Source organism: Coregonus clupeaformis, chromosome 28 (assembly GCF_020615455.1).
Source record: "Coregonus clupeaformis isolate EN_2021a chromosome 28, ASM2061545v1, whole genome shotgun sequence".
In the NCBI taxonomy this organism is placed as follows: domain Eukaryota; kingdom Metazoa; phylum Chordata; class Actinopteri; order Salmoniformes; family Salmonidae; genus Coregonus; species Coregonus clupeaformis.
In genome coordinates, this window is record NC_059219.1 from 34,530,953 (window position 1) to 34,558,879 (window position 27,927).

Below are 27,927 nucleotides of genomic sequence, written 5' to 3' on the forward strand. Positions count from 1 at the left end.
CATCTGTTGATCTCTTGTTGTTGGATGTACAATATTTAATGTGATGTAAGAAAAACACTGGACTGAAAATGTTTGAATGTATTGTTTAATAAAATGTTTAATGAAATTATTTTTAATTCATAGCAATACTTGTCTAAGGATACATCTGATCATAGAAGTAATGTGTTCAGGACTAGGGTTGGCCATCCCAGGCTATAGAGAGTGAGACCTCTCAATGCAATTCCTCATATATAACTATTGATTAAACTATTCATGTCCCATTTCCTATGGGCGTGAGGGTACTTTTATCATCAAAGGAATAGGCATTTTCTCTTAGAAAATATACATAGGTAGTATGTGTAACTGCTGCTTGAGGCTCAGTATCCCTACAACAAAGCTAATATGGAAAGTTCTGGGCTGGAACAAAAACATACTGCGCATACTGCAGCTCTCAAGGACCAGGGTTGGCCATCCCAGGCTAGTAGTGCGAGATCTCTCAGTTGGCAGACTCTCCTGGGTGTGTCTTCTTGCCCTCGGGCGTGGCACCCAGAGTGAAGGGGGCTTTGATGTTCTGCCTGTCCCTCTCCGCCTCCTCATCTTCATCATACGGCTCTTCATCATCATCCTCCTCATCACTGTGGTGGGGGGTGGAGTGTACCGACGCCGAGGGGGAGGGGGGCACAGAGCCGGGGCGGGGGTAACGGAATCCCTCTGTCTGAAGAGAGAGAGAGAGAGAGAGAGAGAGAGAGAGAGAGAGAGAGAGAGAGGAGAGAGCAAATTATTCACGTCTGTGGAAAAACCACAGTGCAACTGTACCTGTACAATACATACAACATACAAACCATGAAAAAATTAGCAGAGAGAGAGACAGGGAGAGGGAGAGAGACAGGGAGAGATTGTTTTACTCAAGAGGGTAGTGCTTAGAGAACAGTAGTAACAGATTGGACAAATACAAAATTATGTCTTGTCATTTACTAAAATGTTAGGTTGTCAATTAAAGCTCAAGGAATGGATGAACTCTGAGTCTCTGACGCATCTATAGTGTTAATCAATAGAGTCAGAGGAAGACAGACTCTCCTCCATATCTCACCTGTGGCGGGGCCAGCAGCTCCATCTTGAACTTGTCAGGGAAAGCCCTGCTGAGAGCCAGGCTCCGGGCGTGCATGTAGAACTGCAAACATAAATCAACTGAATCAATTGAACCACAACTAAAACACAACTGAACCAATCACAAATCAACTGAACTAGTCTGAACAAGGAACAATAAAATACTTCTCCAAGGAAAGAAGGGACATTGCTTACATTACATGTTACAAAAGGAAATCGTACAAATAACAAAGAATAACAATGAAGTTAGCACCAAAAGCACGTAATTCAGTGGAATTAGTTTCAGTATGTTTCAATGGTGGTCATAGTATTTTGTTTCCTAAACTTTGTTGCATTGTGAGATCCACTTGCCTTTCAAACCATTAGGGAAACAGGGACATGGACCTATAGCGACTCACCCGTCCCAGGTACCTCCAGTCCAGCAGGTCCGACAGCCTCTCTGTGCGGTTCCTCTGGATGATGCGCTGTCGTCTGGACTGCTGGCAGAACCCGAACATGAACTGGGTCAGCTGGTTACATGAGTCATCTGCCGAGCGGAACCGCCGGTCCACTATGTAGATCCCTGAGAGGAGCGGGATAGGAACGGAACAGTGAGACGCAGGAATAAAGTATTCCATTCTATTATAAATATAGTATTTATTCTGTTCTAAACTGCTGACTGATAGGAAGTAAGGGCTATAATTTCACTGATAAAAAGAGAGTCACTCTGTTCTTCTGGGTTTCGGGGAACTCCCAAAATATATCAGAGCTCTTCCATTAGAGGTCAATCACACTGTGCACTGATTTGGTGATGAAACTGGAGAGGTCTATATGCACATACATACCATATGCTGTGGGGTCTGACACATGTTCCTCCATGAAGCAGCCGAAGCCAGACAGGTTGGTGGTCACACTGGGTATCCCCATCACAGTACACTCACCTGGGGAGCAATAACAACTACAACCTAATAGTACACTCACACAACATACAACTCTCCACACACATGAAGGAATACACAAAAACAATGATAGAAACATTAGCCAGAGAAAACCCAAGTGATGGAGTTTATGTTCGCAGGCTTTGTAAGTGTGACAGGTCACCTGGTGTGTATCCCCAGGGCTCGTAGTAAGAAGGGAAGACCCCCAGGTGACAGCCTCGTACAAACTCCTCATAGTCCATAGGAAGCAGGGGACTGGTGGAGGACAGGAACTCTGGGTGGAACACTATCTGAGAGTATCAGGGAACATGTCTGTTAGTACCGTTTAGAATCAAATATAGAGATCAGCACTACGCTGGCTATACTGTATGCTCTAAGGGTCCTCTGTAGCTCAGTTGGTAGAGCATGGTGCTGGTAACACTAAGATAGTGGGTTCGATTCCCAGGACCAACCTTACGTGAAATCTATGACCCCATGGCTGTAAATTGCTTAGGATAAAAGCGTCTGCTAGATGGCATATACAGTATACTCTAACGCAGGGGTTCCCAAACTTTTTTGCTTCGTGACCCACCAATTGAGGTGTCTTTTGCGCTGCGACCCACCATAAGTTTTATGTGGTGAAAAAACATACACAGACCAAAGAATAAATAAAATATATTATCGTGGCAGCGGAGAGAAAATGTTGCAGTTTCAAAGCTAATCTCCTGCAATTCCACACATCCTGCCATTGAGCTGAAAGAAAATGTTGCAATTTTAAAGCCAATTTCCTGAAATTCTATACATTTTGCCATGGAGCTTAGAGAACATTTAGCAGTTCTTAAGCTAATTTCCTACAATTCTACGCATTTTGACATGGCTAATGCTGTGTTCTTATGCTCAAACATTATAACAAAATCAATGTGGTCCTGATTGTCTAGCTTTTCTTTTGTTGATTGTAAATTCTCAATAATTATAAGCTATTATAGAAAAATGTATAGGTCCATTATCTTTTCTACACCCTTTCTATTTGGTTTTAGTCATTTAAGTTTACAATGAAAGCGTTTTTCAATACCGAAAATGTATTTTAAAAAATGTCCTCCCGCGACCCACCTGGACCACTGCAGCAACCCACAGTTTGGGAACCACTGCTCTAACGGAATAAAGAACACTTTGATAGTACTTTACATAAACGCAACAGGTATTACTTATCATAAGCACGTATGAGCGTTTATGGTGTCTTTTATATTGTCAATGTCTCGGCTGCCAGGATTTTTCCAGACAATTCTTCAACCGGTTTAACACATTTACATTTTAGTCATATAGCAGACGCTCTTATCCAGAGCGACTTACAGTTAGTGCATACATAATTTTTTATATTTTTCATACCCCCCGTGGGAATCGAACCCACAACCCTGGCGTTGCAAACGCCATGCTCTACCAACTGAGCTACATCCCTGCCGGCCATTCCCTCCCCTACCCTGGGCCAATTGTGCGCCACCCCATGGGTCTCCCGGTCGCGGCCGGCTACGACTGGATTCGAACCAGGATCTCTAGTGGCACAGCTAGCACTGCGATGCAGTGCCTTAGACCACTGCGCCACATGGGAGAACCGACACAATAACACAATAACACAATAAATGAGGCAAAACACTATCAAACATGGACATCAAACAAACATCCTGCATACCTTGACTCTGTCAGTGCGAGCGTTGAACAGGCCGATGCGTCTCACATTGGCCAGGATGGGGTCAGAGGTGTCATCCAGCATGTTGTGAGTGGTCACTGGAGGAAGGGTGTGTCTCTGCAGAGAGAGAAACAGACAGAGTACAGTGTGTGTGTGTCTGTGTACGTGCGTGCATGTGCACGTGTTGTGACTGCATCATCATTGTGCACGTGCCTTGAGCAGTAAACATGGCACGTATCAACATCTATAAGTCACTGATCCATGACTAATAACCTTTACAGGTAGACATCAGGAATATGGATCTGAAGAAGAGTATCGAACCATTGGCCTAATGATATTTAATGATTCTCTTCTCTTGGGATTACCCTCAAAAGAAACACAAGCCTTTCTCTCAGAAAATATTAACTTGCATGTAAAAGAGTTGCTGAATAGACAGTAATGCTAAAAACATGTCACAAGTGAACAGGCTGCTACATCTCACATCAACTTTGAGGCGTAAGAACTTAGCAGACATGCAAAGCCATTTGTCACTCTAACCACTGTGTGAATGCAGCAAAAGTGCAGACAGACAAGTATTTCTGTACTGGTACATCTAACACAAATGGGACACAGGGTCAATAAAAATGGCAGTGAGAGTAACAACGGCCACAATCTGTCCACCAATAATTTATAATAATATAATATGCCATTTAGCAGACGCTTTTATCCAAAGCGACTTACAGTCATGCGTGCATACATTTTTTTTTTGTGTATGGGTGTTCCCGGGGATCGAACCCACTACCCTGGCGTTACAAGCGCCGTGCTCTACCTGTCGTAATTTTTACGCCTAAACACATGTGACATGAATAAATCTAAGTGACGACGCCATTTTTATTGCCACTTTGCTATTAAATACTGCAACACCATCCAATCTATTGACCCATGGCCTGGTGAATACCCCAGTCCCATTCTGAATTGATCACCTTACAGGGGCATACCTCACATTGACCCACAACGTCAATGTTAAGTTACTCCTTTCATAAAACAGCAGGGTACAATGTATTGGGATTCTCTGGACGATACATCATTACATTACGTTGTTGTCCAGTTTTCTCTGTCTTTCTACCACTCTGGTTGTCTCTGTTTTATTTGATGTTCATCATACAAATGTCTATACGCCAGTATTTTAATCATAATGTAGACCTGACCCAATCTACAATATGGAGACTGTTAGCATTCTTGACAACCTAACTCTTTATGGCTTTACTACTGTGTATAATGCACCTCTTACAACTATGATATACTATAACCTTTACCTGAGTATATTTCATACATTATCTGTCTCTTCAACTCCTACCTGTGTGGCATAGATGGCTCTCTTCATGATGGTGAAGTCGTCTCTGTCCAGGATGGTGTTCATATCAGGGATGTCTCCTCTGAAGACATCATGAGGTCATCAGCAGGTTAGTAAAGCAACACTCAAGTAATCACATTATAACCCGCATGGACAAGCCCTTCATTAACACGGAAGCTCGTTCCACACTTTGGTAACGTGGAAGACCCAAAGGTCACGCACCATCCACATGAATGAACTAAGTGCCTTAGTTCATTCATTAAAAATGCCTGCTAAGGATTGCCTGGCTAAATGGCAGGGTTGTCAAATAGAGGGGTGTTACACTGATATTACATACAGTACAGGTCTGGTGAATACACTGGTGGAAGAGAGCCTCTGTATTTTTTATTTAATTTTAAATTGACTTACTTTAACAAAGCCTCGTAAAGCCTCTTGCCAAACTTATCTTGCACAGTGTGAGCAGTGTCCCTGTCAGAGAGAGATACATAGATAATCAGCAAATTGTTTACAATTTAACATATTAATGGGAACCATGTTGGCAACACGAGTTCCAAGGCAATATTCTAAGAAGAATGCAAATCAGAATGTCATTTTCATGAAATGTTTGGTGCTAACATTGCAGACATTTTGCAGAACTCCATGAGGTGTACTGTTGGGGGTTGCAGAGACGTACCATAGCTGTTTGCGTACCGCCTGTCCCTTCAGTGACTCCACGTTAAAGTTGTTGGTCTTGGCTGGCATGATGAAGAACACCACCACTGTGACGTCATTCTTATGCACCTGGGAGAGAAGGAAAAAAGCTTAAATGAGATGAAGAATTTAGGATTAAACTGTAATATTGTTATGAGAGAGACCAGTACATACCCTCAGCAGGTAGTTGAGTCTGGACAGTGACTCCAGGAAGATGTCAGCTCCCTTGTTGGAGAACTCATATCGTCCAGCAATGAAGAAGAAGAGGGTTTTCTCCAGATTGAAGTCTAGATGACTGACAAAAAACAAGGGATAATAGTTTTAAAACAGGCAATAGTTATATAGTTAGCAGTATATTGGATAACAAACTTGAAAACGTAATAAGGACTTAAGTATTACCCATAGAAGTGTCCCCTGATGAATTCCTGAATCCGACCCTTGTTAGTGGAGTGAAGGTTCTGGAACTCGTGCATGGCTGAGAACTTCTTGATGTTCAATCCGTTTGGAGTCACCACATCTGTACAGTAGATAGAGAGAAACCCAGCTTACTTCAATATCAAATATCCCTGCTCTGTCACTTTTTGTTCAATAGGAGGAAATAGAGGGAAACAGGAGAAAACATTTTGAAACGTGAAAAGAGCATTCTTATTGGACATAAGTTGACCATTTCAGGTAGTACCTCCTCCATTTCGAAAGGTTTTGGTACGGTGAACCGTAATGTACAGGACCCTGGCCCCCTCACCTGGTTTCCTGTGCAGCATGTGGTTAGCCTCTACAGCAGTGATCTGGGATACAGTTGTAAAGACATGGGCACAATGGACAGCACCTCTCTCCAGACAGTAGCGATGGTAGATCTGCCTCTCACCAGCCTCCTGGTCTATGTTGAACTGACAGGGGCACATCAGAAATCAACGCAAGAGTCATTAATAGGTCATTATTAAGAGATAACTATTGTGTAATTTACCTATTGTCATGCACATTCTAAGTAAATATCAGGTGAATAGTGAATGAAACCTGTGAATAAAACCTTTTCAAATGTTGAGATCTACAATAACTAGGATTGGGGTTATGGGGTTCATTTCGAGTTCGTTGGGCATCTGTCAATCAAACAGTTTGACAAATGTTTGAAGTAGGATCTCTTGAGTCTCCTGTCTGCCAGTGATGAAGATGCTTCCTCTTCCTCTCCATAACGAGAAGCTGCTGTCAATTACCCAGCCTGCCCAGTAAATGACCTTTAGGTCCACAATTACCTTTTTACACTTAGCCTGAGGGCCAATTACAGTACCATACACCAGCATAAACACAACACAACACAGACCCATAGCTCACTAACACACATGGAAGATACTATGAGAAACTCTAAATCTAACAAAAACACCTGCCTCTGTGAAGAGGATAAAGTTTTGTGAGGCATTTGAATAACAAAGTCACAGACCCATTGCTCACTGACGCACGGGAGAGATACTGGGAGAAACAAAACTCAAACTAACTCTAACAATGCTTAATGTATTATTACCCCAACATTGTTAAAGCTGAAAAAGTTTGTGAGGAATTTGAATAACAAAACTTTATAGATTTGTGTGTGTGTGTGTGTGTGTGTGTGTGTGTGTGTGTGTGTGTGTGTGTGTGTGTGTGTGTGTGTGTGTGTGTGTGTGTGTGTGTGTGTGTGTGTGCGTGCGTGTGCAAGTGTAGCCTCTTTACCTTGTCCAGGTTGTTGTAGAAGTCCACATTTCCGGCACAGAGGTATCGTCCCAACAGAGTGGCATGGGTCGTGAAGATGGTTGCCAAGGGAATCTTCCGTGAGCGACAGAGAATAAGTCCTGCCCCTGCCTGCCACTCATGGAAATGGGCGAGGACATTGGGCGAGTCTCCAAGGTGGTCGGTTAACTAGGAATTAAAGCAATGAATTACTAATGATTAGCTCTGAAATCTCATATTACCCAAGAGGGTGAATATGATTTGAGTAAAAAGAAGTAGGCTACTGTATCATTTATTTTTAAAGATATCTGACATTAAGGTATTCACATCAAGCAGATATTCTTGACTTAAAAAATAAAAAACATACACCAATCTTTAAACCTCTTTCAGAGTATTTTTCACAGCATCCTTAACAAGCTGACAAATGACCTCTTTAAAGAACCAGGCAACCATGGATCCAAAGATGAGTGAGTCGTTGGCCTCTCTGTCATGAGTGGGCAGGCCGATACCACAGGTTTCCCACAGATCCCCCTTCCATCGGTCCAGGTTCCAGGCTGCTGACCCATTGTCAAATAGGATCACATAGGGACTGCCCTCGATTAGCCAGCGCCCAAAGTACACCTAAAACATACAGTATAACCCCAACACAAGGGAAAGATATGTGTGGTTCTACAAGACAGTAACAATCAACACATCACCCACAATCACAGTATCAAACACATGGGACAAAGCTGAAATACTACTAAATAATAGTTTCTGAAGCTGCTGGTGATTTGTTTGTTTCTGATTCTGGAGATGGTGTTTGTCTGCCATCTTGTGGTTTCTATCTAACTCTATTGGCATCAACAGTGTACAGTAGGCCTACTTCTGTAGAAGTGCATGTCTGTCCTCTTCTGGACAGAAAGTACTATTACAGGATCGTGTATTCTCCACTTGCATGTCATACCCATAGAACAGAATAGAAAATAATAGAATAAAATAAGTCTGTAGTAGAGTACCAGACAGCCGTTGTCAATGAGAGCGCACATGGCTTTCTTGATGGCTGGGTTGGGGGGCTCACACTGCTCCACCTGGGTCTTGAAGTTGTGTTCGTAGTACGGCCCCATCATGAATAAGTTCTCCCCCCATTCATCCACTGTTATCTTGGCCTTGGTCTGGATCACTGTGTAGATCCCACCCACTAGAGGAAACAAATATAATATACATGAGATTCAAACTTTCTAACTTGTGACTTGTTATGACACCCATAAGGCAGGGTGGGTGTGTCCACATATTAAGATATAATTCTACATTATATTGTGTATTTTGCATGATTAATAGTCTAATATACACTGGAATTAACAAAAACAAAGACCATGATATAAATAACAAAAAAACTTGAAAATGCTGCATAAAAGATAAGACCATTAACAATCACAACCCACTGTATTATGTCTGCACACCATCATAGGTGCATAAGACTTTTCCCTTGCGCCAAATACATTTACTCAGCATACCTGATAAGCAGTGTTGGGGAAGCTACTCCTAAAATGTAGGTTACCAATCTACCAATTACTTCACACTGGAAGAAGTTAAGCTACACTAATGACCCCAAAGTGATCTATTATTGCAATTTGTAGTCTATGACATTTCAGATTTAGATATGATAATGTTTCACAAAGTAGTAAACTATATTGTTCTTAAGGGTAGCTTATGTTAACAGAATGTGTAATTTATCCTATTAAATACAAAAACAATGTTTCAAGTAAGAATTAGGCAGGTCTGATGCCGAAAAAGAAAGGAAATTATTGCCTACTTCACCCATTTTTATTTATTTTTTGCATAAAAAGTAGTATGTAGTTCCAGTAGTTAGCTACACCGCTACGTGAAAAAAAAGTAATTAACTACTGAAAACACTACCAGTTTTTGCATTTAGTTAATCTACCACTAAGCTACTGCAACATGTAGTTAAATTACTAGTTGAACTACATATACAGTAGTTCACTACTCCCCAACACTGCATAAATGATAACCTCTGAACTCTTCACAACAACAGGATAGACTCAGACAACAGATCCGTATATGGTACACAGAACTGAAGAGCCCTATACTACAAAAAGTACATCATGTTTCTATAATCATTGGGACTCTCATGTCTAGTTCAGTCTATTTTCCAGGAACAAATGTTTATTTTGCCAGTATGGTTCAGGTTCATATAGTTTATATAACCATAGTTAATATGGTTCACACATCCAGTTACACAAACAACATTAAGACATATGTATTTGACAGAGATTGTGTATTTATCTTCAGCTTAATGTTTAACAGTTCAGACAGTGAGACAGTTAATATTCTCCACTCTCACTGTACTTCAATATTTGCTCTTTTGGGGCCAAAGATTCAAAGATGACCATGTTTTGCAAAAAGAAGATGACAGGTGATACTGACATCAGGCTAAACTGTCACAGCTCCAGAGGAATTTTAAGATGATCCTCTCAATCATGATAGTATCCCATATCTGACCACTCTGGACCAATAGTCCATGGGTCATGAACTCTGTAAGAGTTGCTCCATATTTGTACACTTCACTGCAACCCATCTTTACACAAAAGTAGTAATACTGCCTAAAATAAATGATGTACTATTAAAATTGCAAGATCATGCAATGAATGAATGGACAAGTAACATCATTGACATCTATAGACAATGCATGCAACATTGCATCCACTGTCACTATTACATTTACTGAGGAGGAACACAAAACAGTTATACTCCACGGACCAATACCCTTGGAAGAGACTTTACAGTCTCCTTGCAGATAATTCTCGGTCAGGTAATACTAACCTTTATTAGTGACCTCCCAGGCCACCTCAAACAGCAGCAGGTCGTCTACAGGTAGATCTTCCTCCTCCCACAGCGGCAGACCGCTCAGTGACGTCATGGATAAGGAACGGGTCAGGGGCATGTTGCTATCAACAAGTAGAGTTTTTAAGTTAAGAAAAGGTAAGTACCACTGATGCTCTCTGAGTTTCTCCTCTGTAGGTTCAACTGTAAACTGTCTATCTTCTCACATCCGAATATCCCACTGGAGTTCACTTGGACTCAGAAGACATACATCCCATGGTCCCAGTGCGTCACTCCTAGCAGTCCACTGTCCAGCCCGCCTACTTTTTGTAATTGAATCCGACCCTCGTCTGTGAACAGAAAGTCAACATTCCCTGGCTGCATGCACGGGACTGAAGTCCACACACAGACATCAAAAGCGAGCAAAAGTGGAGAATATACCGATGTAGAATCTTAATTTGAGGCAGTTTGCTACAGCAGGAAAATAATCCTGCAGCTACAGGAAATATGAATTATTATGTGGATTATAATTAGTGGACATTTTTATAGGAGTTGATACATTTTTCGTTATTGGAAATGACAAACTTTAGAAGTCTTTTTAAAACTCAAATACACTACACGTTTGCATTTCGTGCTGTGCAGGACAATTCTCAGCAACAAAGGAGTGATCAAATGAAGATCCTACATAAATTATAAATCAAAGTTTCACATGTATTATTCTGTGCTTTCCCTAGCCTTAAACAGTACGCCAAATTCATGATATTATGAATACTCATTCACATTTGGATATTGTATTATTTATATCATGAATTTGGCCCTACTATTTATAGGGCTATGGTTTCCCTTTTTAGGCGATGTAAACTATACTACACCTACTGGAGTCTTATTATCATGCATATCATGTCTGCAATTGAGGGACCTCGACATTAATTACAGTAGCCTAAATAATTACACAAATTACACTTTTGTTTTGAAACAATAGTCTATGTTAGGGAAAAAAACGTAATTGCGACAAAAACAAAACCTAGGTAGCCTACAGTTCATTTCCGCTGATGATGACGCAGAAGGCTGTACGTGACGCAATGTTCGCTTGAACTTTGCTCCTCCTCATTCGTTTGTTTAACTGGACAATACCCAGTGACAGCCAAGAGTTAGGGCTGTGTAGTGTGTATCCACACATTGAAACCTGACCTCGCTCTTAATCCATGTTCAGTCCATGTAGCCTTTTCAAGCGCATAGTCCTATTTCTCAATGTTGCCTAGCCCATAGGTACAGTGAGGGAAAAAAGTATTTGATCCCCTGCTGATTTTGTACGTTTGCCCACTGACAAAGACATGATCAGTCTATAATTTTAATGGTAGGTTTATTTGAACAGTGAGAGACAGAATAACAACAACAAAATCCAGAAAAACGCATGTCAAAAATGTTATAAATTGATTTCCATTTTAATGAGGGAAATAAGTATTTCACCCCTCTGCAAAACATGACTTAGTACTTGGTGGCAAAACCCTTGTTGGCAATCACAGAGGTCAGACGTTTCTTGTAGTTGGCCACCAGGTTTGCACACATCTCAGGAGGGATTTTGTCCCACTCCTCTTTGCAGATCTTCTCCAAGTCATTAAGGTTTCGAGCGTGACGTTTGGCAACTCGGACCTTCAGCTCCCTCCACAGATTTTCTATGGGATTAAGGTCTGGAGACTGGCTAGGCCACTCCAGGACCTTAATGTGCTTCTTCTTGAGCCACTCCTTTGTTGCCTTGGCCGTGTGTTTTGGGTCATTGTCATGCTGGAATACCCATCCACGACCCATTTTCAATGCCCTGGCTGAGGGAAGGAGGTTCTCACCCAAGATTTGACGGTACATGGCCCCGTCCATCGTCCCTTTGATGCGGTAAAGTTGTCCTGTCCCCTTAGCAGAAAAACACCCCCAAAGCATATAATGTTTCCACCTCCATGTTTGACGGTGGGGATGGTGTTCTTGGGGTCATAGGCAGCATTCCTCCTCCTCCAAACACAGCGAGTTGAGTTGATGCCAAAGAGCTTGATTTTGGTCTCATCTGACCACAACACTTTCACCCAGTTCTCCTCTGAATCATTCATATGTTCATTGGCAAACTTCAGACGGGCCTGTATTTGTGCTTTCTTGAGCAGGGGGACCTTGCGGGCGCTGCAGGATTTCAGTCCTTCATGGCGTGGTGTGTTACCAATTGTATTCTTGGTGACTATGGTCCCAGCTGCCTTGAGATCATTGACAAGATCCTCCCGTGTAGTTCTGGGCTGATTCCTCACCGTTCTCATGATCATTGCAACTCCATGAGGTGAGATCTTGCATGGAGCCCCAGGCCGAGGGAGATTGACAGTTATTTTGTGTTTCTTCCATTTGCGAATAATCGCACCAACTGTTCTCGCCAACCTTTTTTACCAAGCTGCTTGGCGATGATCTTGTAGCCCATTCTTGTCCCTGACATCCTTGGAGAGCTCTTTGGTCTTGGCCATGGTGGAGAGTTTGGAATCTGATTGATTGATTGCTTCTGTGGACAGGTGTCTTTTATACAGGTAACAAGCTGAGATTAGGAGCACTCCCTTTAAGAGTGTGCTCCTAATCTCAGCTCATTACCTGTATAAAAGACACCTGGGAGCCAGAAATCATTCTGATTGAGAGGGGGTCAAATACCTATTTCCCTCATTAAAATGCAAATCAATTCATAACATTTTTGACATGCGTTTTTTCTGGATTTTTTTGTTGTTATTCTGTCTCTCACTGTTCAAATAAACCTACCATTAAAATTATAGACTGATCATTTCTTTGTCAGTGGCCAAACGTACAAAATCAGCAGGGGATCAAATACTTTTTTCCCTCACTGTAGGCCTATTGGTGGTATATGGCATAATTTCTCATCAAAAAATCTACACTTGGCACCCCCATGCGTCCTGAATGAGTTGTACGTTTTACGCATGGGGTTGAATGTTGGTCAAATAGAATATATGCAATTCTGATGGACCAACATTACAAGAATCAATCATGGGTGAAGTTATTTATATAGATGTATATCTTTTACTTTAACCAAACGCATAATTGATATTTGGCTAGTGTCTAAACTGCTGGCCAAGATCTTCCCATATCCCTCAATCCTCTCATGCACTCTAGCAAACTGCATCAATTCAACAACAACCACATCTGATCGTCATATTTTCAGAGAAAAGTCATCCCTTGTTGCGGATTGTCAACATTTCCTAGAAGGTAATGAATTATTCATTTCAGTACCACTAAGCAGTGGACAACGACGTGAACGCGACTCATCCGCTGTCATCTAACAATCCGGGGCATACAGACAGAAATATAAAAGGCAGAGAATACACGTCATGCATCAAATAAAGACATCTTAGTGTAGATGACCACATATAGTTTATTGCTGCATTGGTTGGATGCGAAGTGTGATCACTGGATTTTGACAGAATGATAATGCTGGCATTTTTCCTGGTTTGTGCGATAATTCGCCAGTATGGAACATTGGGGACTCCAATGCATGGATTTGGGTGGACGGATATCCCAGGTAATTTCTTGATTTAATATTGACTTTTTGATATCTTATGTCATTTTCATCTCATAATGTCCTGAGCCAAACTTTTTAATATCCTAAAGTAATAAGCTAAGAAAATTCGATTTTATAATTTGATGCTCTCCCATTTCTCAGAACATACACCTGCTAAGGCGCAAGAGGGGCACTCTGTGGTGATGAGAAGCGAGGCTGTCAGTCCGAATTTACCTGACGATGCTAACATTTGTTACCTTTTGAAAGAGGGTGATGAAGACCAGCGACAAATGATCTGCAAACATCGTTTAACTCGGACCAGCAAATTCAACTTCAACCCATTCGGGCTCCGATTTGGAAAGCGCGACAAATTTAACCCATTCAAGGCCAACCTCATAAGATCCAGGACAAGCAAACTGTTGCCTATTCTACTCTACCTCCGAGAACTAGAAGGTCCTGCCTAAATGGACAAGCAGTTTCTCTTCCAAAGAAGGAACCAATGGATATGGTCAATTTCTTACTGTTATAGCAGCATTGTTATAACAAGTCACTCATGATGTAAGGAGTTTGTGTGTCATATTGTCTACTTATAAAAGGTGGGTTTGGGAAATGCATAAGTCTGCTGAATAAAAGTTGTGTACTTGTCTTGTGTAATGTAATTCTTACACCTTGTAATGAGGATAAGGAAAGAGAATTGCCTTGAATCGGCTAGATGCGTTTCAGCACCACAAACCAGTGGACAGCGCCGCAATTTGCTGGTTGGGAAGAAAAGCAATGTAAAAGCCAATATGGTTCTGTGATTGAACATGCAGTAGTGTTGCCTAATTGACAGAATGTTTCTCTACTGAACATATTGTCAATATTAATTTGAAGGTTTATGTGACTAAAAACATGAAAAGGGATCTTTAAATGTCAGATCATTTAGTTGAGATACCTAACCAGAGGGAGGCATTCTGTAGCCCAATTTACTGAAGGACATTTCAGTCATTGGACACAATTCTTCATAAAGGTTCAAATATTTATTAAAGTCACTCATTGTTTCTTGTCATTCATTACACAATCAACATGATAGTTACAGTATGATACTCAAGTAGGATGTTTCGATTGATTCCACCCCTGACCTCTTTCTCCCTTTGACATTGACTGCCAGAAAAAAACATACTGAAAATCTCGCCTCACCTAGCACAATAACCAACACCTCTGCTCCCTGACAGGATGTGACCGAGTTATAGGGTCTTTGTTTCTGCAATCCCTAAAGGGAGTGAACAGAACAGTGCAAATGAAAGAGGATAAAGCCAACACTTCTTTTTGATCATAGTACAATAGCTTCAACACATGAACCCAATGAGGGTACGTACAGTCATACTGGTTCACACAGTACCTAGCATGGAAACACCACAGCAACATCCTACAAAGGGAAAGGTGGAGGTGAAAGGAATAGTTTATACCAGTAGATTAAGATGAAAGGGAGATGGATACAGTAGATCGGAGGAGGGCTGGAACTAGGTCTGGGAGTCACTGCATCGGAGACGGAGGGAGGGTAGAGGTGTGAAGTCCGTCCACCTATGGGTTGTTGGTTTGGTGTGTGTTGTGTCTAGATGTCATTGAGGTCCTTCTGGATGCCCCAGAGTGTGTCTGCACTTTTCTTCAGCTGGCCCACCTCCGCGTCAGTCAGGGTCATGTTGATCACGCTGCCCACTCCGTTGCTGTTCAGCACGCATGGCAGGGACAGGAACACCTCCTCACCAATACCATACATGTCCTGGGGAAACAAAACACAGCCGTCAGTCATTATCACATAGAAATGTGTGCATTTGATTCGCTCTGTGTGGGTTTACATGCGTACATGCGCATAATGTGTGTGTAACTGTGCGTGTGTCTGCACGCACATGTCTGTGGGTGTAATCCCCTCACCTTGACCATGGTGGAGACAGGGTGGATCCTGCTCATGTTCTTGATGATGCTCTCAGTGAGGTCAGCCACACTCAGGCCGATGGCCCAGTTGGTATACCCCTTCAGCTTGATCACCTCATAGGCACTGGAGGAGCACACAAAACAATCACTGTCAGTCAACATCTACGTCCGACTGTTGCCATCTTGAACAGGTCTCTCTCTTAATGGAGGAACCTGCATGAACATTAACTCAAATAAAAAGGTTAATTCTAAATAAATAAAATGGAAGGGAGTGCGAGCTTTGATACTTATTCTAGTATACAATATCAGTAGAACTAGTTATTTTAATGATACCAAAAATTAGCCTGATATCCTCCTTACTTTAGCCCTTACACCTTGACAGCTCCAGTAGATATGAATGAATCACAAGGTGGTGCGCAATATGGTGTAAACTCCAGCTTTACTACCAGGGCTAGGTTGAGTGGGAGGTGCATATTTAGACTCTGGATGGAGCTAGGGATAGGTTTAGGGTATATACCTGTCGACCACTTCCTTGTGGGTGGCCTTCCAGTCCTCTTTGTCTCCGTCAAGGCCAAACTCTGGGTTCAGCTTCTGCAGGTTGACTCCAGCCACATTGACACCGCTCCACACAGGGACTAACACAGACATTTATTTATTCATTTACCCAGAAAATATTTGAATTTCCCATTTAAAACACAAGCAGACTCAACCAATTTATTCATAACTCATTATTTCGGCCATAGAACTGGATGTGCAGAGTGATGTAAAAATGCCAAAACAAGTACTTTTGTTTTAAAAGCTGTTAAAGCTGCCAACAGCCTTGTGGCTTAATGGGTGTGACAAGAAGTTCACACATGCGCTCAGATTCCCACTAAAGTATGCACTCAACAGACATCACCATTCTTATCACCATCATCCCCACCGCTTGCGTCTCTGTGCTCTACCAGGACCAATCATCACTTTCATCACCACTACTCACCGCTGGTATCGCCGTGTTCTCCCAGCACCCATCCATTGAAGCTGGTGGCATGGATCCCCAGGCGCTCAGCCATCAGGAAACGGAAGCGGGCGGAGTCCAAGTTGGTGCCGCTGCCGATGACACGGTGTTTGGGCAGGCCGCTCAACTTCCATGTCACATAGGTCAGCACGTCCACTAGGGGTAGGGAGAGATGGGGATAGAGTTGGGGATAGGGTCACAAACACACACGGATGCCTACACACTTATCCTTGACAACGTTAACGAATGACTGCCCATCCCTGCCACCCCACTCTTGTCACAGTGCCCTCTCTCTCATCTTGTAATGTGGAGTGGTGTGATGTGATACTGTAGTAGTTGATAAGGGTGGAATGCTGGGACTGGGTTGGACAACACAATCTAGGGGATAATGATGGAAACAACTTAGCTTGTGTCCAAGATTTAAATTGTCTGTCTGTGTCTGTACCTGGGTTGGACACCACGATAAGGGTGCATTTGGGGGAGTGTTTGACGATCTGGGGGATGATGTGTTTGAAGATGTTGACGTTCCTCTGGACTAGGTTGAGCCTGCTCTCTCCCTCCTGCTGACGCACGCCAGCGGTCACAACCACGATGCGGGAGTTAGCCGTCACGGCATAGTCTGGACAGAGATGGGGAAAGAGGAATTGAATTAAGAATAATTTTTCCATTTCACATTTAGCAGGAAGAAAAGTCAAAATGGCAATCAATGAATGGCAATCAACCTTAAACTGGCAAGGACTCATTTCAAAACAGGCTGCATTACACTTGCAATGGCAAAATACATACATATTCCGCCATTTTGGCTCTGAGCCACTCCAGTGGCATACACACAAAGGGGATTCTCTTACCTTTGTCAGCTACTATCTTAGATGTCTTGAGGAAGAGGCTGCCGTGCTGCAGGTCCATCATCTCTCCCTTCAGCTTATCCTCCATCACATCAACCAGAGCCAGCTCATCAGCCAAGTCCTACAGGAAGGAGGAGGGGGAAGGAGAAGGTAGGGGTGGAGAGGAGGAGAAGGGCCAGAAGGAGAGGAAGGATAGTTTGGTCATGAATACCTGGTCTTTACTTAGAAATGACATGGTAAAAATCAACAATTACAACTAGCCTACATAATAACTGAGTAGTAACTATTTGTTGGTATCACAATAGTAGTAATTCAGAGGTAAACTCATAGTAAACTAGTACTAATGTACTTGTAAAGTACTTATAACGCAATAGTAAGAGTAGTAATGCAGTTGTAAAGTAGCAGTAAGACAGTGATATAGTCAGACTTACCCTGAGGAGGACACTGACGGCACAGGCCATACCCACCATGCCCACCCCCACCACGGTCACCTTGTTCCTAGGGGGCTCAGCGGGGCCGCTGGCCATGGGGGTGATCAACTTCTGCATCACAGACGACATGATCCACGACGCTGGAGGGAGGGAAGGAGATAACTAGACTAAAGGTTCAACGCTATCAAGGTTCGTCAACTGAAAACTGCTGTGAAAAGCAAGCAAATTGACATTCACCATTGAGCACACCTCTTTAGTCCAGGCAAAGGCTTAATCTGTGTCTGGGAATCCAACCCAATAAATCTATTTCTTAAGCCAATCAAACAAACCCTACTGTATTTAATTGATTTACTCCAGACTAAGTCAAAACCAATATCCTAGTCAGACTTGGGTTCAAATAAATGTAAGTATTTTTAAAGAATGTGGCCAAATCAGCTACTTTTGAAATATTTTCAAATAACTTCCTATAAAAATAGCCTAACTACTAATTTCCAAATACATTAATTAAAATACCCCTAGGACCAAACAGACCTGGGTTCAAATGCATGGAGTATTTAAATATTTGAAAATGCATTCCAATATTCAACTACTTGTAGCCTATTTTCAAAGAAAACATATCCAAATACATATTTCGAAATGTCCTTGAAAGAAATTGAAATAGCCTACACTAAATAGTATTTGAACCTAGGTCTGATCCTAGTGTTTGAGGCCAAGGTTCAGACAAAACCCTATTCAGGTCTTGTTTTGACACATTTCATAACCATTTGGAAAGCATTTTGCATAGTATATAGTGGATTACTTGTCACGTTTCTAAAATGTCCTGCTATTTTTACAGAGCTACTCTAGTGCAGTTAGTGTATATAGCTTGATATACTGTAGCCCAATTAAAGACGAGCAAACCATTATTGGTCAACGTACAGTGCCTTTGGAAAGTATTCAGACCCCTTGACATTTTCCACATTTTGTTCCAGCCTTATTCTAAAATTGATACTTATTCAAAAACAATACTCAATCTACACACAATACCCCATAATGACAAAGCAAAAACTGGTTTAGAAATTTGTGCAAATCTATAAAATAACTTATTTACATAAGTATTCAGACCCTTTGCTATGAGACTCGAAATTGAGCTCAGGTGCATCCTGTCTCACAGTTGACAGTGCATGTCAGAGCAAAAACCAAGCCATGAGGTCAAAGATATTGTCCGTAGAGCTCCAAGACAGGATTGTGTCAAGGCACAGATCTAGAGCTGGCCGCCCGGTCAAAGTGAGCAATCGGGGGAGAAGGGCCTTGGTCAGGGAGGTGACCAAGAAGCCGATGGTCACTCTGACAGAGCTCCAGAGTTCCTCTGTGGAGATGGGAGAACCTTCCAGAAGGACAAGCATCTCTGCAGCACTCCACCAAGCAGGCCTTTATGGTAGAGTGGCCAGACGGAAGCCACTCCTCAGTAAAAGGCACGACAGCCCGCTTGGAGTTCGCCAAAGGGCACCTAAAGGACTGACCATGAGAAACAAGATTCTCTAGACTGATGAAACCAAGATTGAACTCTTTGGCCTGAATGCCAAGTGTCACGTCTGGAGGAAACCTGGCACCGTATGCTGTGGGGATGTTTTTCAGCAGCAGGGACTGGGAGACTAATCAGGATCGAGAGAAAGATGAACGGAGCAAAGTACAGAGAGATCATTGTTGAAAACCTGCTCCAGAGCGCTCAGGACCTCAGACTGGGGCGAAGGTTCACCTTCCAACAGCACAACAACCCTAAGCACACAGCCAAGACAACACAGGAGTGGCATTGGGACAAGTCTCTGAATGTTCTTGAGTGGCCCAGCCAGAGCCCGGACTTGAACCCGATCTAACATCTCTAGAGAGACCTGAAAATAGCTGTGCAGCGACACTCCCCATCCAACCTGACAGAGCTTGAGAGGATCAGCAGAGAAGAATGGGAGAAACTCCCCAAATACAGGTGTGCCAAGCTTGTAGCATCATACCCAAGAAGACTTGAGGCTGTAATAATGTCATATTTCAGTAAATTTTTTATAAATTAGCAACATTTCTAAAAACCTGTTTTTGCTTTGTCATTATGGGGTACTGTGTGTAGATTGAGTGAAACAAATCTATTTAAAATCAATTTTCTAACAAGGCTGTAAAAAGTCAAGGGGTCTGAATACTTTCCGAATGCACTGTAAGTCCTGCTGCTTATCCATAGCACACCTTGGCACGCAACTCTAACCTCAGAACTCACTAACCCACAGCATATAGGCCCACACACACACACACACACTAAACCCCAGCAGGAGACCTACAGTACGAGCGGATCTTTGGAATCAAAAGCCTGGACATCTTACCGTTACAACCATCCTTACTGAGCAGTCCCTACCATGTAAACACATGACTGACTAACTAACTATCAAAACCCGCCTCAATATTAAATACATCAACTTCCAAGGACAATTATCATCATGTTATGTCCTTTCGTCATATTACTAGAATATCATAGAAGATCGACATATGTAACAATCTGAAGCAGCAACTAAGCCAGGGTCATTTCATAAGAAGCCAATCCCGACGGCCTGACATTGCCTGGTTATCAGACGAACAATCCTCAAACAGGACAGGAATTCTTGCTTTGTTTGGCGAGATTCCTTGCTGCCAGATACAGGCACCCCCAAGTAGTGATCATGCCAGGCTAGGATAGAGCAGAGGAGTCCCATGCAAGGCCTACCAGGGATCAAAGGCAGCAGGGAGCTTTCCTACTTCCACAGCCCCAGATTTAGCCACTTTATCCCCCTTGTCCAACAGGAGGTCCCCCTGAGGTCCAATATGATCCAGGACGGACGAAGGCACACCAGAGAACATACAGTAACTGTCCCCCCCAAAACAAGGGTCTGACACACACACTGGCAGTGCCTGTGCGGTCACCCTAATCCATCTCTAGGCCCCAAGGCTAAATTACAATCCACAAACACACTGCCCCCTCCATCTGCTGAAGCGCGCACACACACAAACTTGTGCGATAAGTGAAGTCAGTGGGAGAGTTGCTCTGTTCGCAAATATCTAGGCTATTCCATGTGAGAGGCAGTTACCACAGTTAGCCAACAACTCAAACATTTGTCACGCTTCTTAAACAACAGATGTACACCTATTGTTTACAAAGCATGTGACAAATAAAATGTGATGAGTTAGAGTTGTTTGCCAACAGTATCCTTAATCCTCCAACAGCAGCTAAAAAGGATACTGGAGTCCAGAGGCAGGAGAGTGACAAAGGTCATGCAACGGTGTTATTAGAATTTGATCTTAATAGAACAGAACTTCAGCTGAAGACATCCGTTCTATTATAGGTTTACATGACAGTGTGACTAGTGGGCCTAGCCCTATAGTGAGTAGCATGACCCAGATGTGTGTGTGTGTGTGTGTGTGTGTGTGTATGTGATTGGTAATAGTAATGTTACTGCAAATCTTTAATATGAAAACAGTGCACCCTCTGATAAATGTCTTAATATATTTTAATCTTCTGAAAATGAAGGACAGATATATCTATGGGTGATTCCTCACAACGAGAACAAAACCCCCCCAGGATTTTCACTAAAATGTTATCCCTAGAAGGGTCCTTTGGAGGAAAGATTGACATATATTTTACATTTGCATCTTAAAGCATAATTGAGAAATAATTAATTGAAGTTGCAATGCTCCTTTAAGAGTCCATAAAGTTTCATCTGTAGGTTCTGCAAATTAAAAGTTGGTGTCATATGAAGCTTTATCGCTTGCTCTTTAATGAGTAGTATTTTGATTTCAATAACATTTATGAATATAGACAAATATGAATATTGAAAATGCTATTTTTTTTATTTGGGCAAATGTTGTAATATATTGCTAAACATAATATACTCTACAGGCATAAAGTTCCAGAGTGGGATCTCTGCTAGTTTTAAAGTTATTGCCCATTGTACACAGAGAAATTGATATAGTAGGCAATGTAACCAATCACAGACCTCCTTTTGCTTGTATCACATCCTGCAAATCACCAGCAGAGGGCAACCACTTGGAATCCATTTTCACATTCACTCTGTTGGTAATGCATACAAATTGGATCATAACTCTAAAAGTAGCAGAGATCCCACTCTGGAACTTTATATAGCATGGGAAAAGCCAATCCGGACACATTTAAATGTAGGCATAGACACATGATACTTTCGGAATTCCATAATCAGTACTCTGATGAGAATACTAAAGCTGCATGAACTGTCAAGTCTAGACACTGCGAGAGGGAAACAGAGGCTTGCCCATGAGGACTGCTTGCCTGGCACAATGTGTTCACCTCGTCAGTCAATCACAGAACAAGCCTATAGAAATTGGCTAACAAAATACTAGACAAATGGGTGGATAATGGTCCTATGGCTGGGGTCAGAGGCTGCCTATTCACAGTGGACTGAAGGGGCAATCCCAAGACACATCATTATGTATACTGAACAAAAATATAAACGCAACATGCAAAGATTTTACTGAGTTACAGTTCATATGAGGAAATCAGTCAATTTAAATAAATAAATTAGGACCTAAACTATGGATTTCACATTACTTGGAAAAACATATGCATCGGTTGGTCACAGACACAAAAAAAATAACATTTAAAAAGGACTTCACAATGGGCCTCAGGAGCTTGTCACTGTATTTCTGTGAATTCAAATTGCCATCGATAAAATTGTGTTGGTTGTCCGTAGCTTATGCCTGCCCATACCATAACCCCACCATGGGGCACTCTGTTCACAACGTTGACAGCAGCAAACCGCTCACCCACACGCCGCCATACTGCAGTTGTGAGACCGGTTGGATGTACTGCCAAATTCTCTAAAACGACTTTGGTAGAGAAATTAACGTTCAATTCTCTGGCAACAGCTCTGGCAGACATTCCTGCAGTCAGCATGTCAATTGCACGCTCCCTCAAAATATCTGTCACATTGTGTTGTGACAAAACTGCACATTTTAGTGGACTTTTGTCCCCAGCACAAGATGCTCCTGTGTAATGATCATGCTGTTTAAATCAGCTTCTTCAATTTTGTTGCTTTTTAGCCATTTTCATGTAGACTTGATTGTGTGTTTTGGATCATTGTCTTGCTGCATGACCCAGCTGCGCTTCAGCTCACAGACGGATGGCCTGACATTCTCCTGTAGAATTCTCTTATACAGAGTAGAATTCATGGGACCCAGCAAGACAATGGTACCCATGTTGTCCAAAAAGTTATACTTTCGACTCATCTGTTCATAGAACATTCTTCCAAGAGTCTTGATGATCATCCAGGTGCTTTTTGGCAAACTTGAGTCAACCTTTTGGAAGACATGGGTCCCATCATGCCTGGCGAAAAGCAAATACTGCATTCCACAGTAAGAACCTTTTTATATAAAAAAATCCCTAAACCATCACATCACACCACACATACATACAGTTGAAGTCGGAAGTTTACATACACCTTAGCCAAATACATTTAAACTCAGTTTTTCACAATCCTGTCATTTAATCCTAGTAAAGATTCCCCGTCTTAGGTCAGTTAGGATCACCACTTTATTTTAAGAATGTGAAATGTCAGAATAATAGTAGAGAGAATGATTTATTTCAGCTTTTATTTCTTTCATCACATTCCCAGTGGGTCAGAAGTTTACATACACTCAATTAGTATTTGGTAGCGTTGCCTTTAAATTATTTAACTTGGGTCAAACGTTCCGGGTAGCCTTCCACAAGCTTCCCACAATAAGTTGGGTGAATTTTGGCCCATTCCTCCTGACAGAGCTGGTGTAACTGAGTCAGGTTAGTAGGCCTCCTTGCTCGCACACGCTTTTTCAGTTCTGCCCACACATTTTCTATAGGATTGAGGTCAGGGCTTTGTGATGGCCACTCCAATACCTTGACTTTGTTGTCCTTAAGCCATTTTGCCACTACTTTGGAAGTATGCTTGGGATCATTGTCCATTTGGAAGACCCATTTGCGACCAAGCTTTAACTTCCTGACTGATGTCTTGAGATGTTGCTTCAATATATCCACATAATTTTCCTTCCTCATGATGCCATCTATTTTATGAAGTGCACCAGTCCCTCCTGCAGCAAAGCACCCCCACAGCATGATGCTGCCACCCCCGTGCTTCATGTTTGGGATGGTGTTCGTCGGCTTGCAAGCAACCCCCTTTTTCCTCCAAACATAACGATGGTCATTATGGCCAAACAGTTATATTATTGTTTCATTAGACCAGAGGACATTTCTCCAAAAAGTATGATCTTTGTCCCCATGTGCAGTTGCAAACTGTAGTCTGGCTTTTTTATGGCTGTTTTGGAGCAGTGGCTTCTTCCTTGCTGAGCGGCCTTTCAGGTTATGTCAATATAGGACTCGTTTTACTGTGGATATAGATACATTTGTACCTGTTTCCTCCAGCATCTTCACAAGGTCCTTTGCTATTGTTCTGGGATTGATTTGCACTTTTCGCACCAAAGTATGTTAATCTCTAGGAGACAGAACATGTCTCCTTCCTGAGCGGTATGACGGCTGCGTGGTCCCATGGTGTTTATACTTGCATACTATTGTTAGTACAGATGAACGTGGTACCTTCAGGCGTTTGGAAATTGCTCCCAAGGATGAATCAGACTTGTGGAGGTCTACAATTATTTTTCTGAGGTCTTGGCTGATTTTGTTTTATTTTCCCATGATGTCAAGCAAAGAGGTACTGAGTTTGAAGGTAGGCCTTGAAATACATCCACAGGTGCACCTCCAATTGACTCAAATTATGTCAATTAGCCTATCAGAAGCTTCTAAAGCCATGACATCATTTTCTGGAATTTTCCAAGCTGTTTAAAAGGCACAGTCAACTTAGTGTATGTAAACCTCTGACCCACTGGAATTGTGAAACAGTGAATTTAAAGTGAAATAATCTGTCTGTAAACAATTGTTGGAAAAATTATTTGTGTCATGCAAAGTAGATGTCCTAACCGACTTGCCAAAACTATAGTTTGTTAACAAGAAATTTGTGGAGTGGTTGAAAAACGAGTTAATGACTCCAACCTAAGTGTATGTAAACTTCAACTGTATGTATGTATATATATATATATATACACACACACAAATATATGGGGGATTGGAAATGATGCAGACAATTACATTGATAAAGCCACAATCTGCAATATTAAAGCTGATCTTCCCCCTAAAAAAATAAGTCTATAACATGCCATTTACAACAAAAATAGAGATTTGGTTCAAATAAAGTAAACTTCCCCTTTAACCAATTCCAGCCCTCCTTCAGGATTGCACATTCAGCAAACCGCCAGCAGAGGGAGTTCCCTTTAAATCCATTTTCCCATTCCCATTGTTGGTGGTGCTCATGACATTTATCCTAATTTAAAAGTCACAGGGCATGCATTCTGGAAATGTGATGTACTTGTAGAGTACATTGTTTAAAACAATGTGTTAATATTAACAAAATCAAAAAGGGTATTTGAGATATTCACATTCATTTATTCAACTTTAAAAATATTAATGTGAAAAAATGTATTTCAGAATCTAGCCATCCATATTTTAGAGCAAACTAAGGACTATCTATAATGGGTCCCGTGTGGCTCAGTTGGTAGAGCAACGCCAGGGTTGTGGGTTTGATTCCCACGGGGGACCTCTAGCTACGAAAAATGTATGCAGTCACTACTTACTGCAAGTCGCTCTGGATAAGAGAGTCTGCTAAATGACTTAAATGTAAATGTATAACACCAAGATGTCTGTCTCATGTACGGTTGATAGAGGGCATGTAGTCTAAAAAGGGCTTAAAATTGCCACTTTCATTATGATCTTCTCAAAAATGGTTTATGATACAAATATAAAAAGGATATCAAACATACTTCGTCCCAATTAAGTTTCTATGTGATGAGATACCAAAAATATATTGGGGCCTTGCTGGCCTGGACTCGCCCCATAGAGGCCTATTAATACTAATAGGCTTGTTCATATAAAAAATATTGAAGCCTCAAAATGTCGGGTATGTGATAACTGACATCACAATAGGTAAATTATAATTCCCTATAAAAACGTAGCTATGTCCTTATAGGCCAATGCTTAATACACTTTTGTAATCACATTGACCCAATAGTCCTTCCATCGTCCTTGACGCCGGATGCTTTTTTTGTACTAGTCGGCTGCAAGATGGCAGAAAATCTATAACCTCCACCTCGTTTGTCACTCTGCACAGTTCAAGCTAATATTGAAGTAGTCAATCATTAACCACGTCTACAAATGACATTCCGTAACACGATAACTTTGTCATGTTCAAAACGGAGTCGCTCACGAAGGAAATATATAAATAACATTATTTAGGCTGTTGCAACCAGGTTACAAGCTACAGAATGTATCCAAAAAGTGTGTAGGCCTACGTGCATTTTTGAGCATCCAGCAAAGTGATGAGTAAGTAGTGCGTCACATGACAGAAGAGAAAATGTATAAGAATTCACTCAAGTCAAAGCAAACACCGGCTGTAGCTAGATACTTACCTTTAGCAGAGATTTTAAAGAGCGGTTATATCCTTTTTGTTCCAAAGAGACAGGCGAGTGAAGCAGCGTCGAACGACAGGTAGTAAGAGGATGTGTTGACTTCACTTGTGCAGTGCGGGGTTTAAAGTTCTTTTAGCGAGAGAAAGAGGAGGATGCAACAAAAGGCTTGACCACTGGCTGAGTTTGACACGGGGAAATCTCAATTGCATCCTCCTCGGGTCCGCTCCTCGCCTCCTTCTCAAAACCCATTGGAGGAGAAGGTCAGAGGGGCGGAACCTCTGGCTTTCTCATCCAATGGGTTTTGAGAAAGCGAGGACTATGAGAGAGGACGCGAGAAAATGCAATTGAGATTGTGAAATATGTTGACAGACGGTTGGACCAGGCTTTGGCTAGATGGGATAACGTTTTTGTCAGATTTGACTTGTTAAAGGCAAGGAAACGGTTAGGATTAGCTAAAATGCACGAAAAAACAACAACTTTTGACGTATTTTGACAGAAACGATATCCCTTCCAGCCATGACCGTTGGACCACGTATGACCGTTGGACCACGTTCAACATTTGCACACACACAGAAAAGGAAATGAAGGGCTGCTCTTCTGTGATAGCAACGACTACATATAAATGCATTAATTCAATTTATCTCCCCAGGACTCAATCTCTGGTTGTTACAAAACGTTATGTGCATGTACTGTATCATCAAGTCTATGCTTTATTATTGTACTGTGTAGGTATATGATAGGCCTATTAAATCAAATCAAATGTTATTTGTCACATGTACCGAATACAACAGGTGTAGACCTTACAGTGAAATGCTTACTTACAAGCCCTTAACCAACAGTGCAGTTTTAAGAAAGAATACCAACAAATAAATCACAAAAAATACAATATAAAATAATACAAAATAAAAGTAACAAATAATTAAAGAGCAGCAGTACCGCACCGGTTAGTAGAGGTAATTAAGGTAATATGTACATGTAGATAGAGTTATTAAAGTGACTATGCATAGACAATAAACAGAGAGTAGCAGCAATGCAAATAGTCTGGGTAGCCATTTGATTAGATGTTCAGGAGTCTTATGGCTTGTGGGTAGAAGCTGTTTAGAAGCCTCTTGGACCTAGACTTGGCGCTCTGGTACCGCTTGCCATGCAGTCTATGACTATGGTGGCTGGAGTCTTTGACAATTTTTAGGACCTTCCTCTGACACCGCCTGGTATAGAGGTCCTGGATGGCAGGAAGCTTGGCCCCAGTGATGTACTGGGCCGTACGCACTACCCTCTGTAGTGCCTTGTGGTCGGAGGCCGAGCAGTTGCTATACCAGGCAGTGATGCAACCAGTCAGGATGCTCTCGATGGTGCAGCTGTAGAACCTTTTGAGGATCTGAGGACCCATGCCAAATCTTTTCAGTCTCCTCAGGTTAGGTTTTGTCGTGCCCTCTTCACGACTGTCTTGGTGTGCTTGGACCATGTTCGTTTGTTGGTGATGTGGA

General features: G+C 41.9%; 2 protein-coding genes across 2 annotated transcripts; both read right to left on the reverse strand.

The window, feature by feature from the left end:
- Nucleotides 1-67: 67 nt before the first annotated feature.
- Nucleotides 68-10,509, reverse strand: LOC121543730 (glycogen [starch] synthase, liver). The gene is made up of 16 exons (XM_041853881.2): nucleotides 10,211-10,509; nucleotides 8,386-8,567; nucleotides 7,817-8,008; nucleotides 7,391-7,576; nucleotides 6,432-6,576; nucleotides 6,089-6,206; nucleotides 5,864-5,984; nucleotides 5,673-5,779; nucleotides 5,408-5,467; nucleotides 5,003-5,081; nucleotides 3,670-3,783; nucleotides 2,167-2,293; nucleotides 1,911-2,006; nucleotides 1,485-1,648; nucleotides 1,070-1,150; nucleotides 68-694 (listed from the first exon to the last, which is right to left on the reverse strand). Exons 1-16 carry the CDS (start codon nucleotides 10,329-10,331, stop codon nucleotides 476-478), a joined length of 2,112 nt encoding a protein of 703 aa, XP_041709815.1. The 5' UTR covers nucleotides 10,332-10,509; the 3' UTR covers nucleotides 68-475.
- A 4,237-nt stretch (nucleotides 10,510-14,746) lies between these two features.
- LOC121543731 (L-lactate dehydrogenase B chain) lies at nucleotides 14,747-26,638 on the reverse strand. The gene is made up of 8 exons (XM_041853883.2): nucleotides 26,441-26,638; nucleotides 17,930-18,069; nucleotides 17,502-17,619; nucleotides 17,099-17,272; nucleotides 16,636-16,809; nucleotides 16,174-16,291; nucleotides 15,657-15,780; nucleotides 14,747-15,504 (listed from the first exon to the last, which is right to left on the reverse strand). Exons 2-8 carry the CDS (start codon nucleotides 18,056-18,058, stop codon nucleotides 15,337-15,339), a joined length of 1,005 nt encoding a protein of 334 aa, XP_041709817.1. The 5' UTR covers nucleotides 18,059-18,069; nucleotides 26,441-26,638; the 3' UTR covers nucleotides 14,747-15,336.
- Between the last annotated feature and the right edge of the window lie 1,289 nt (nucleotides 26,639-27,927).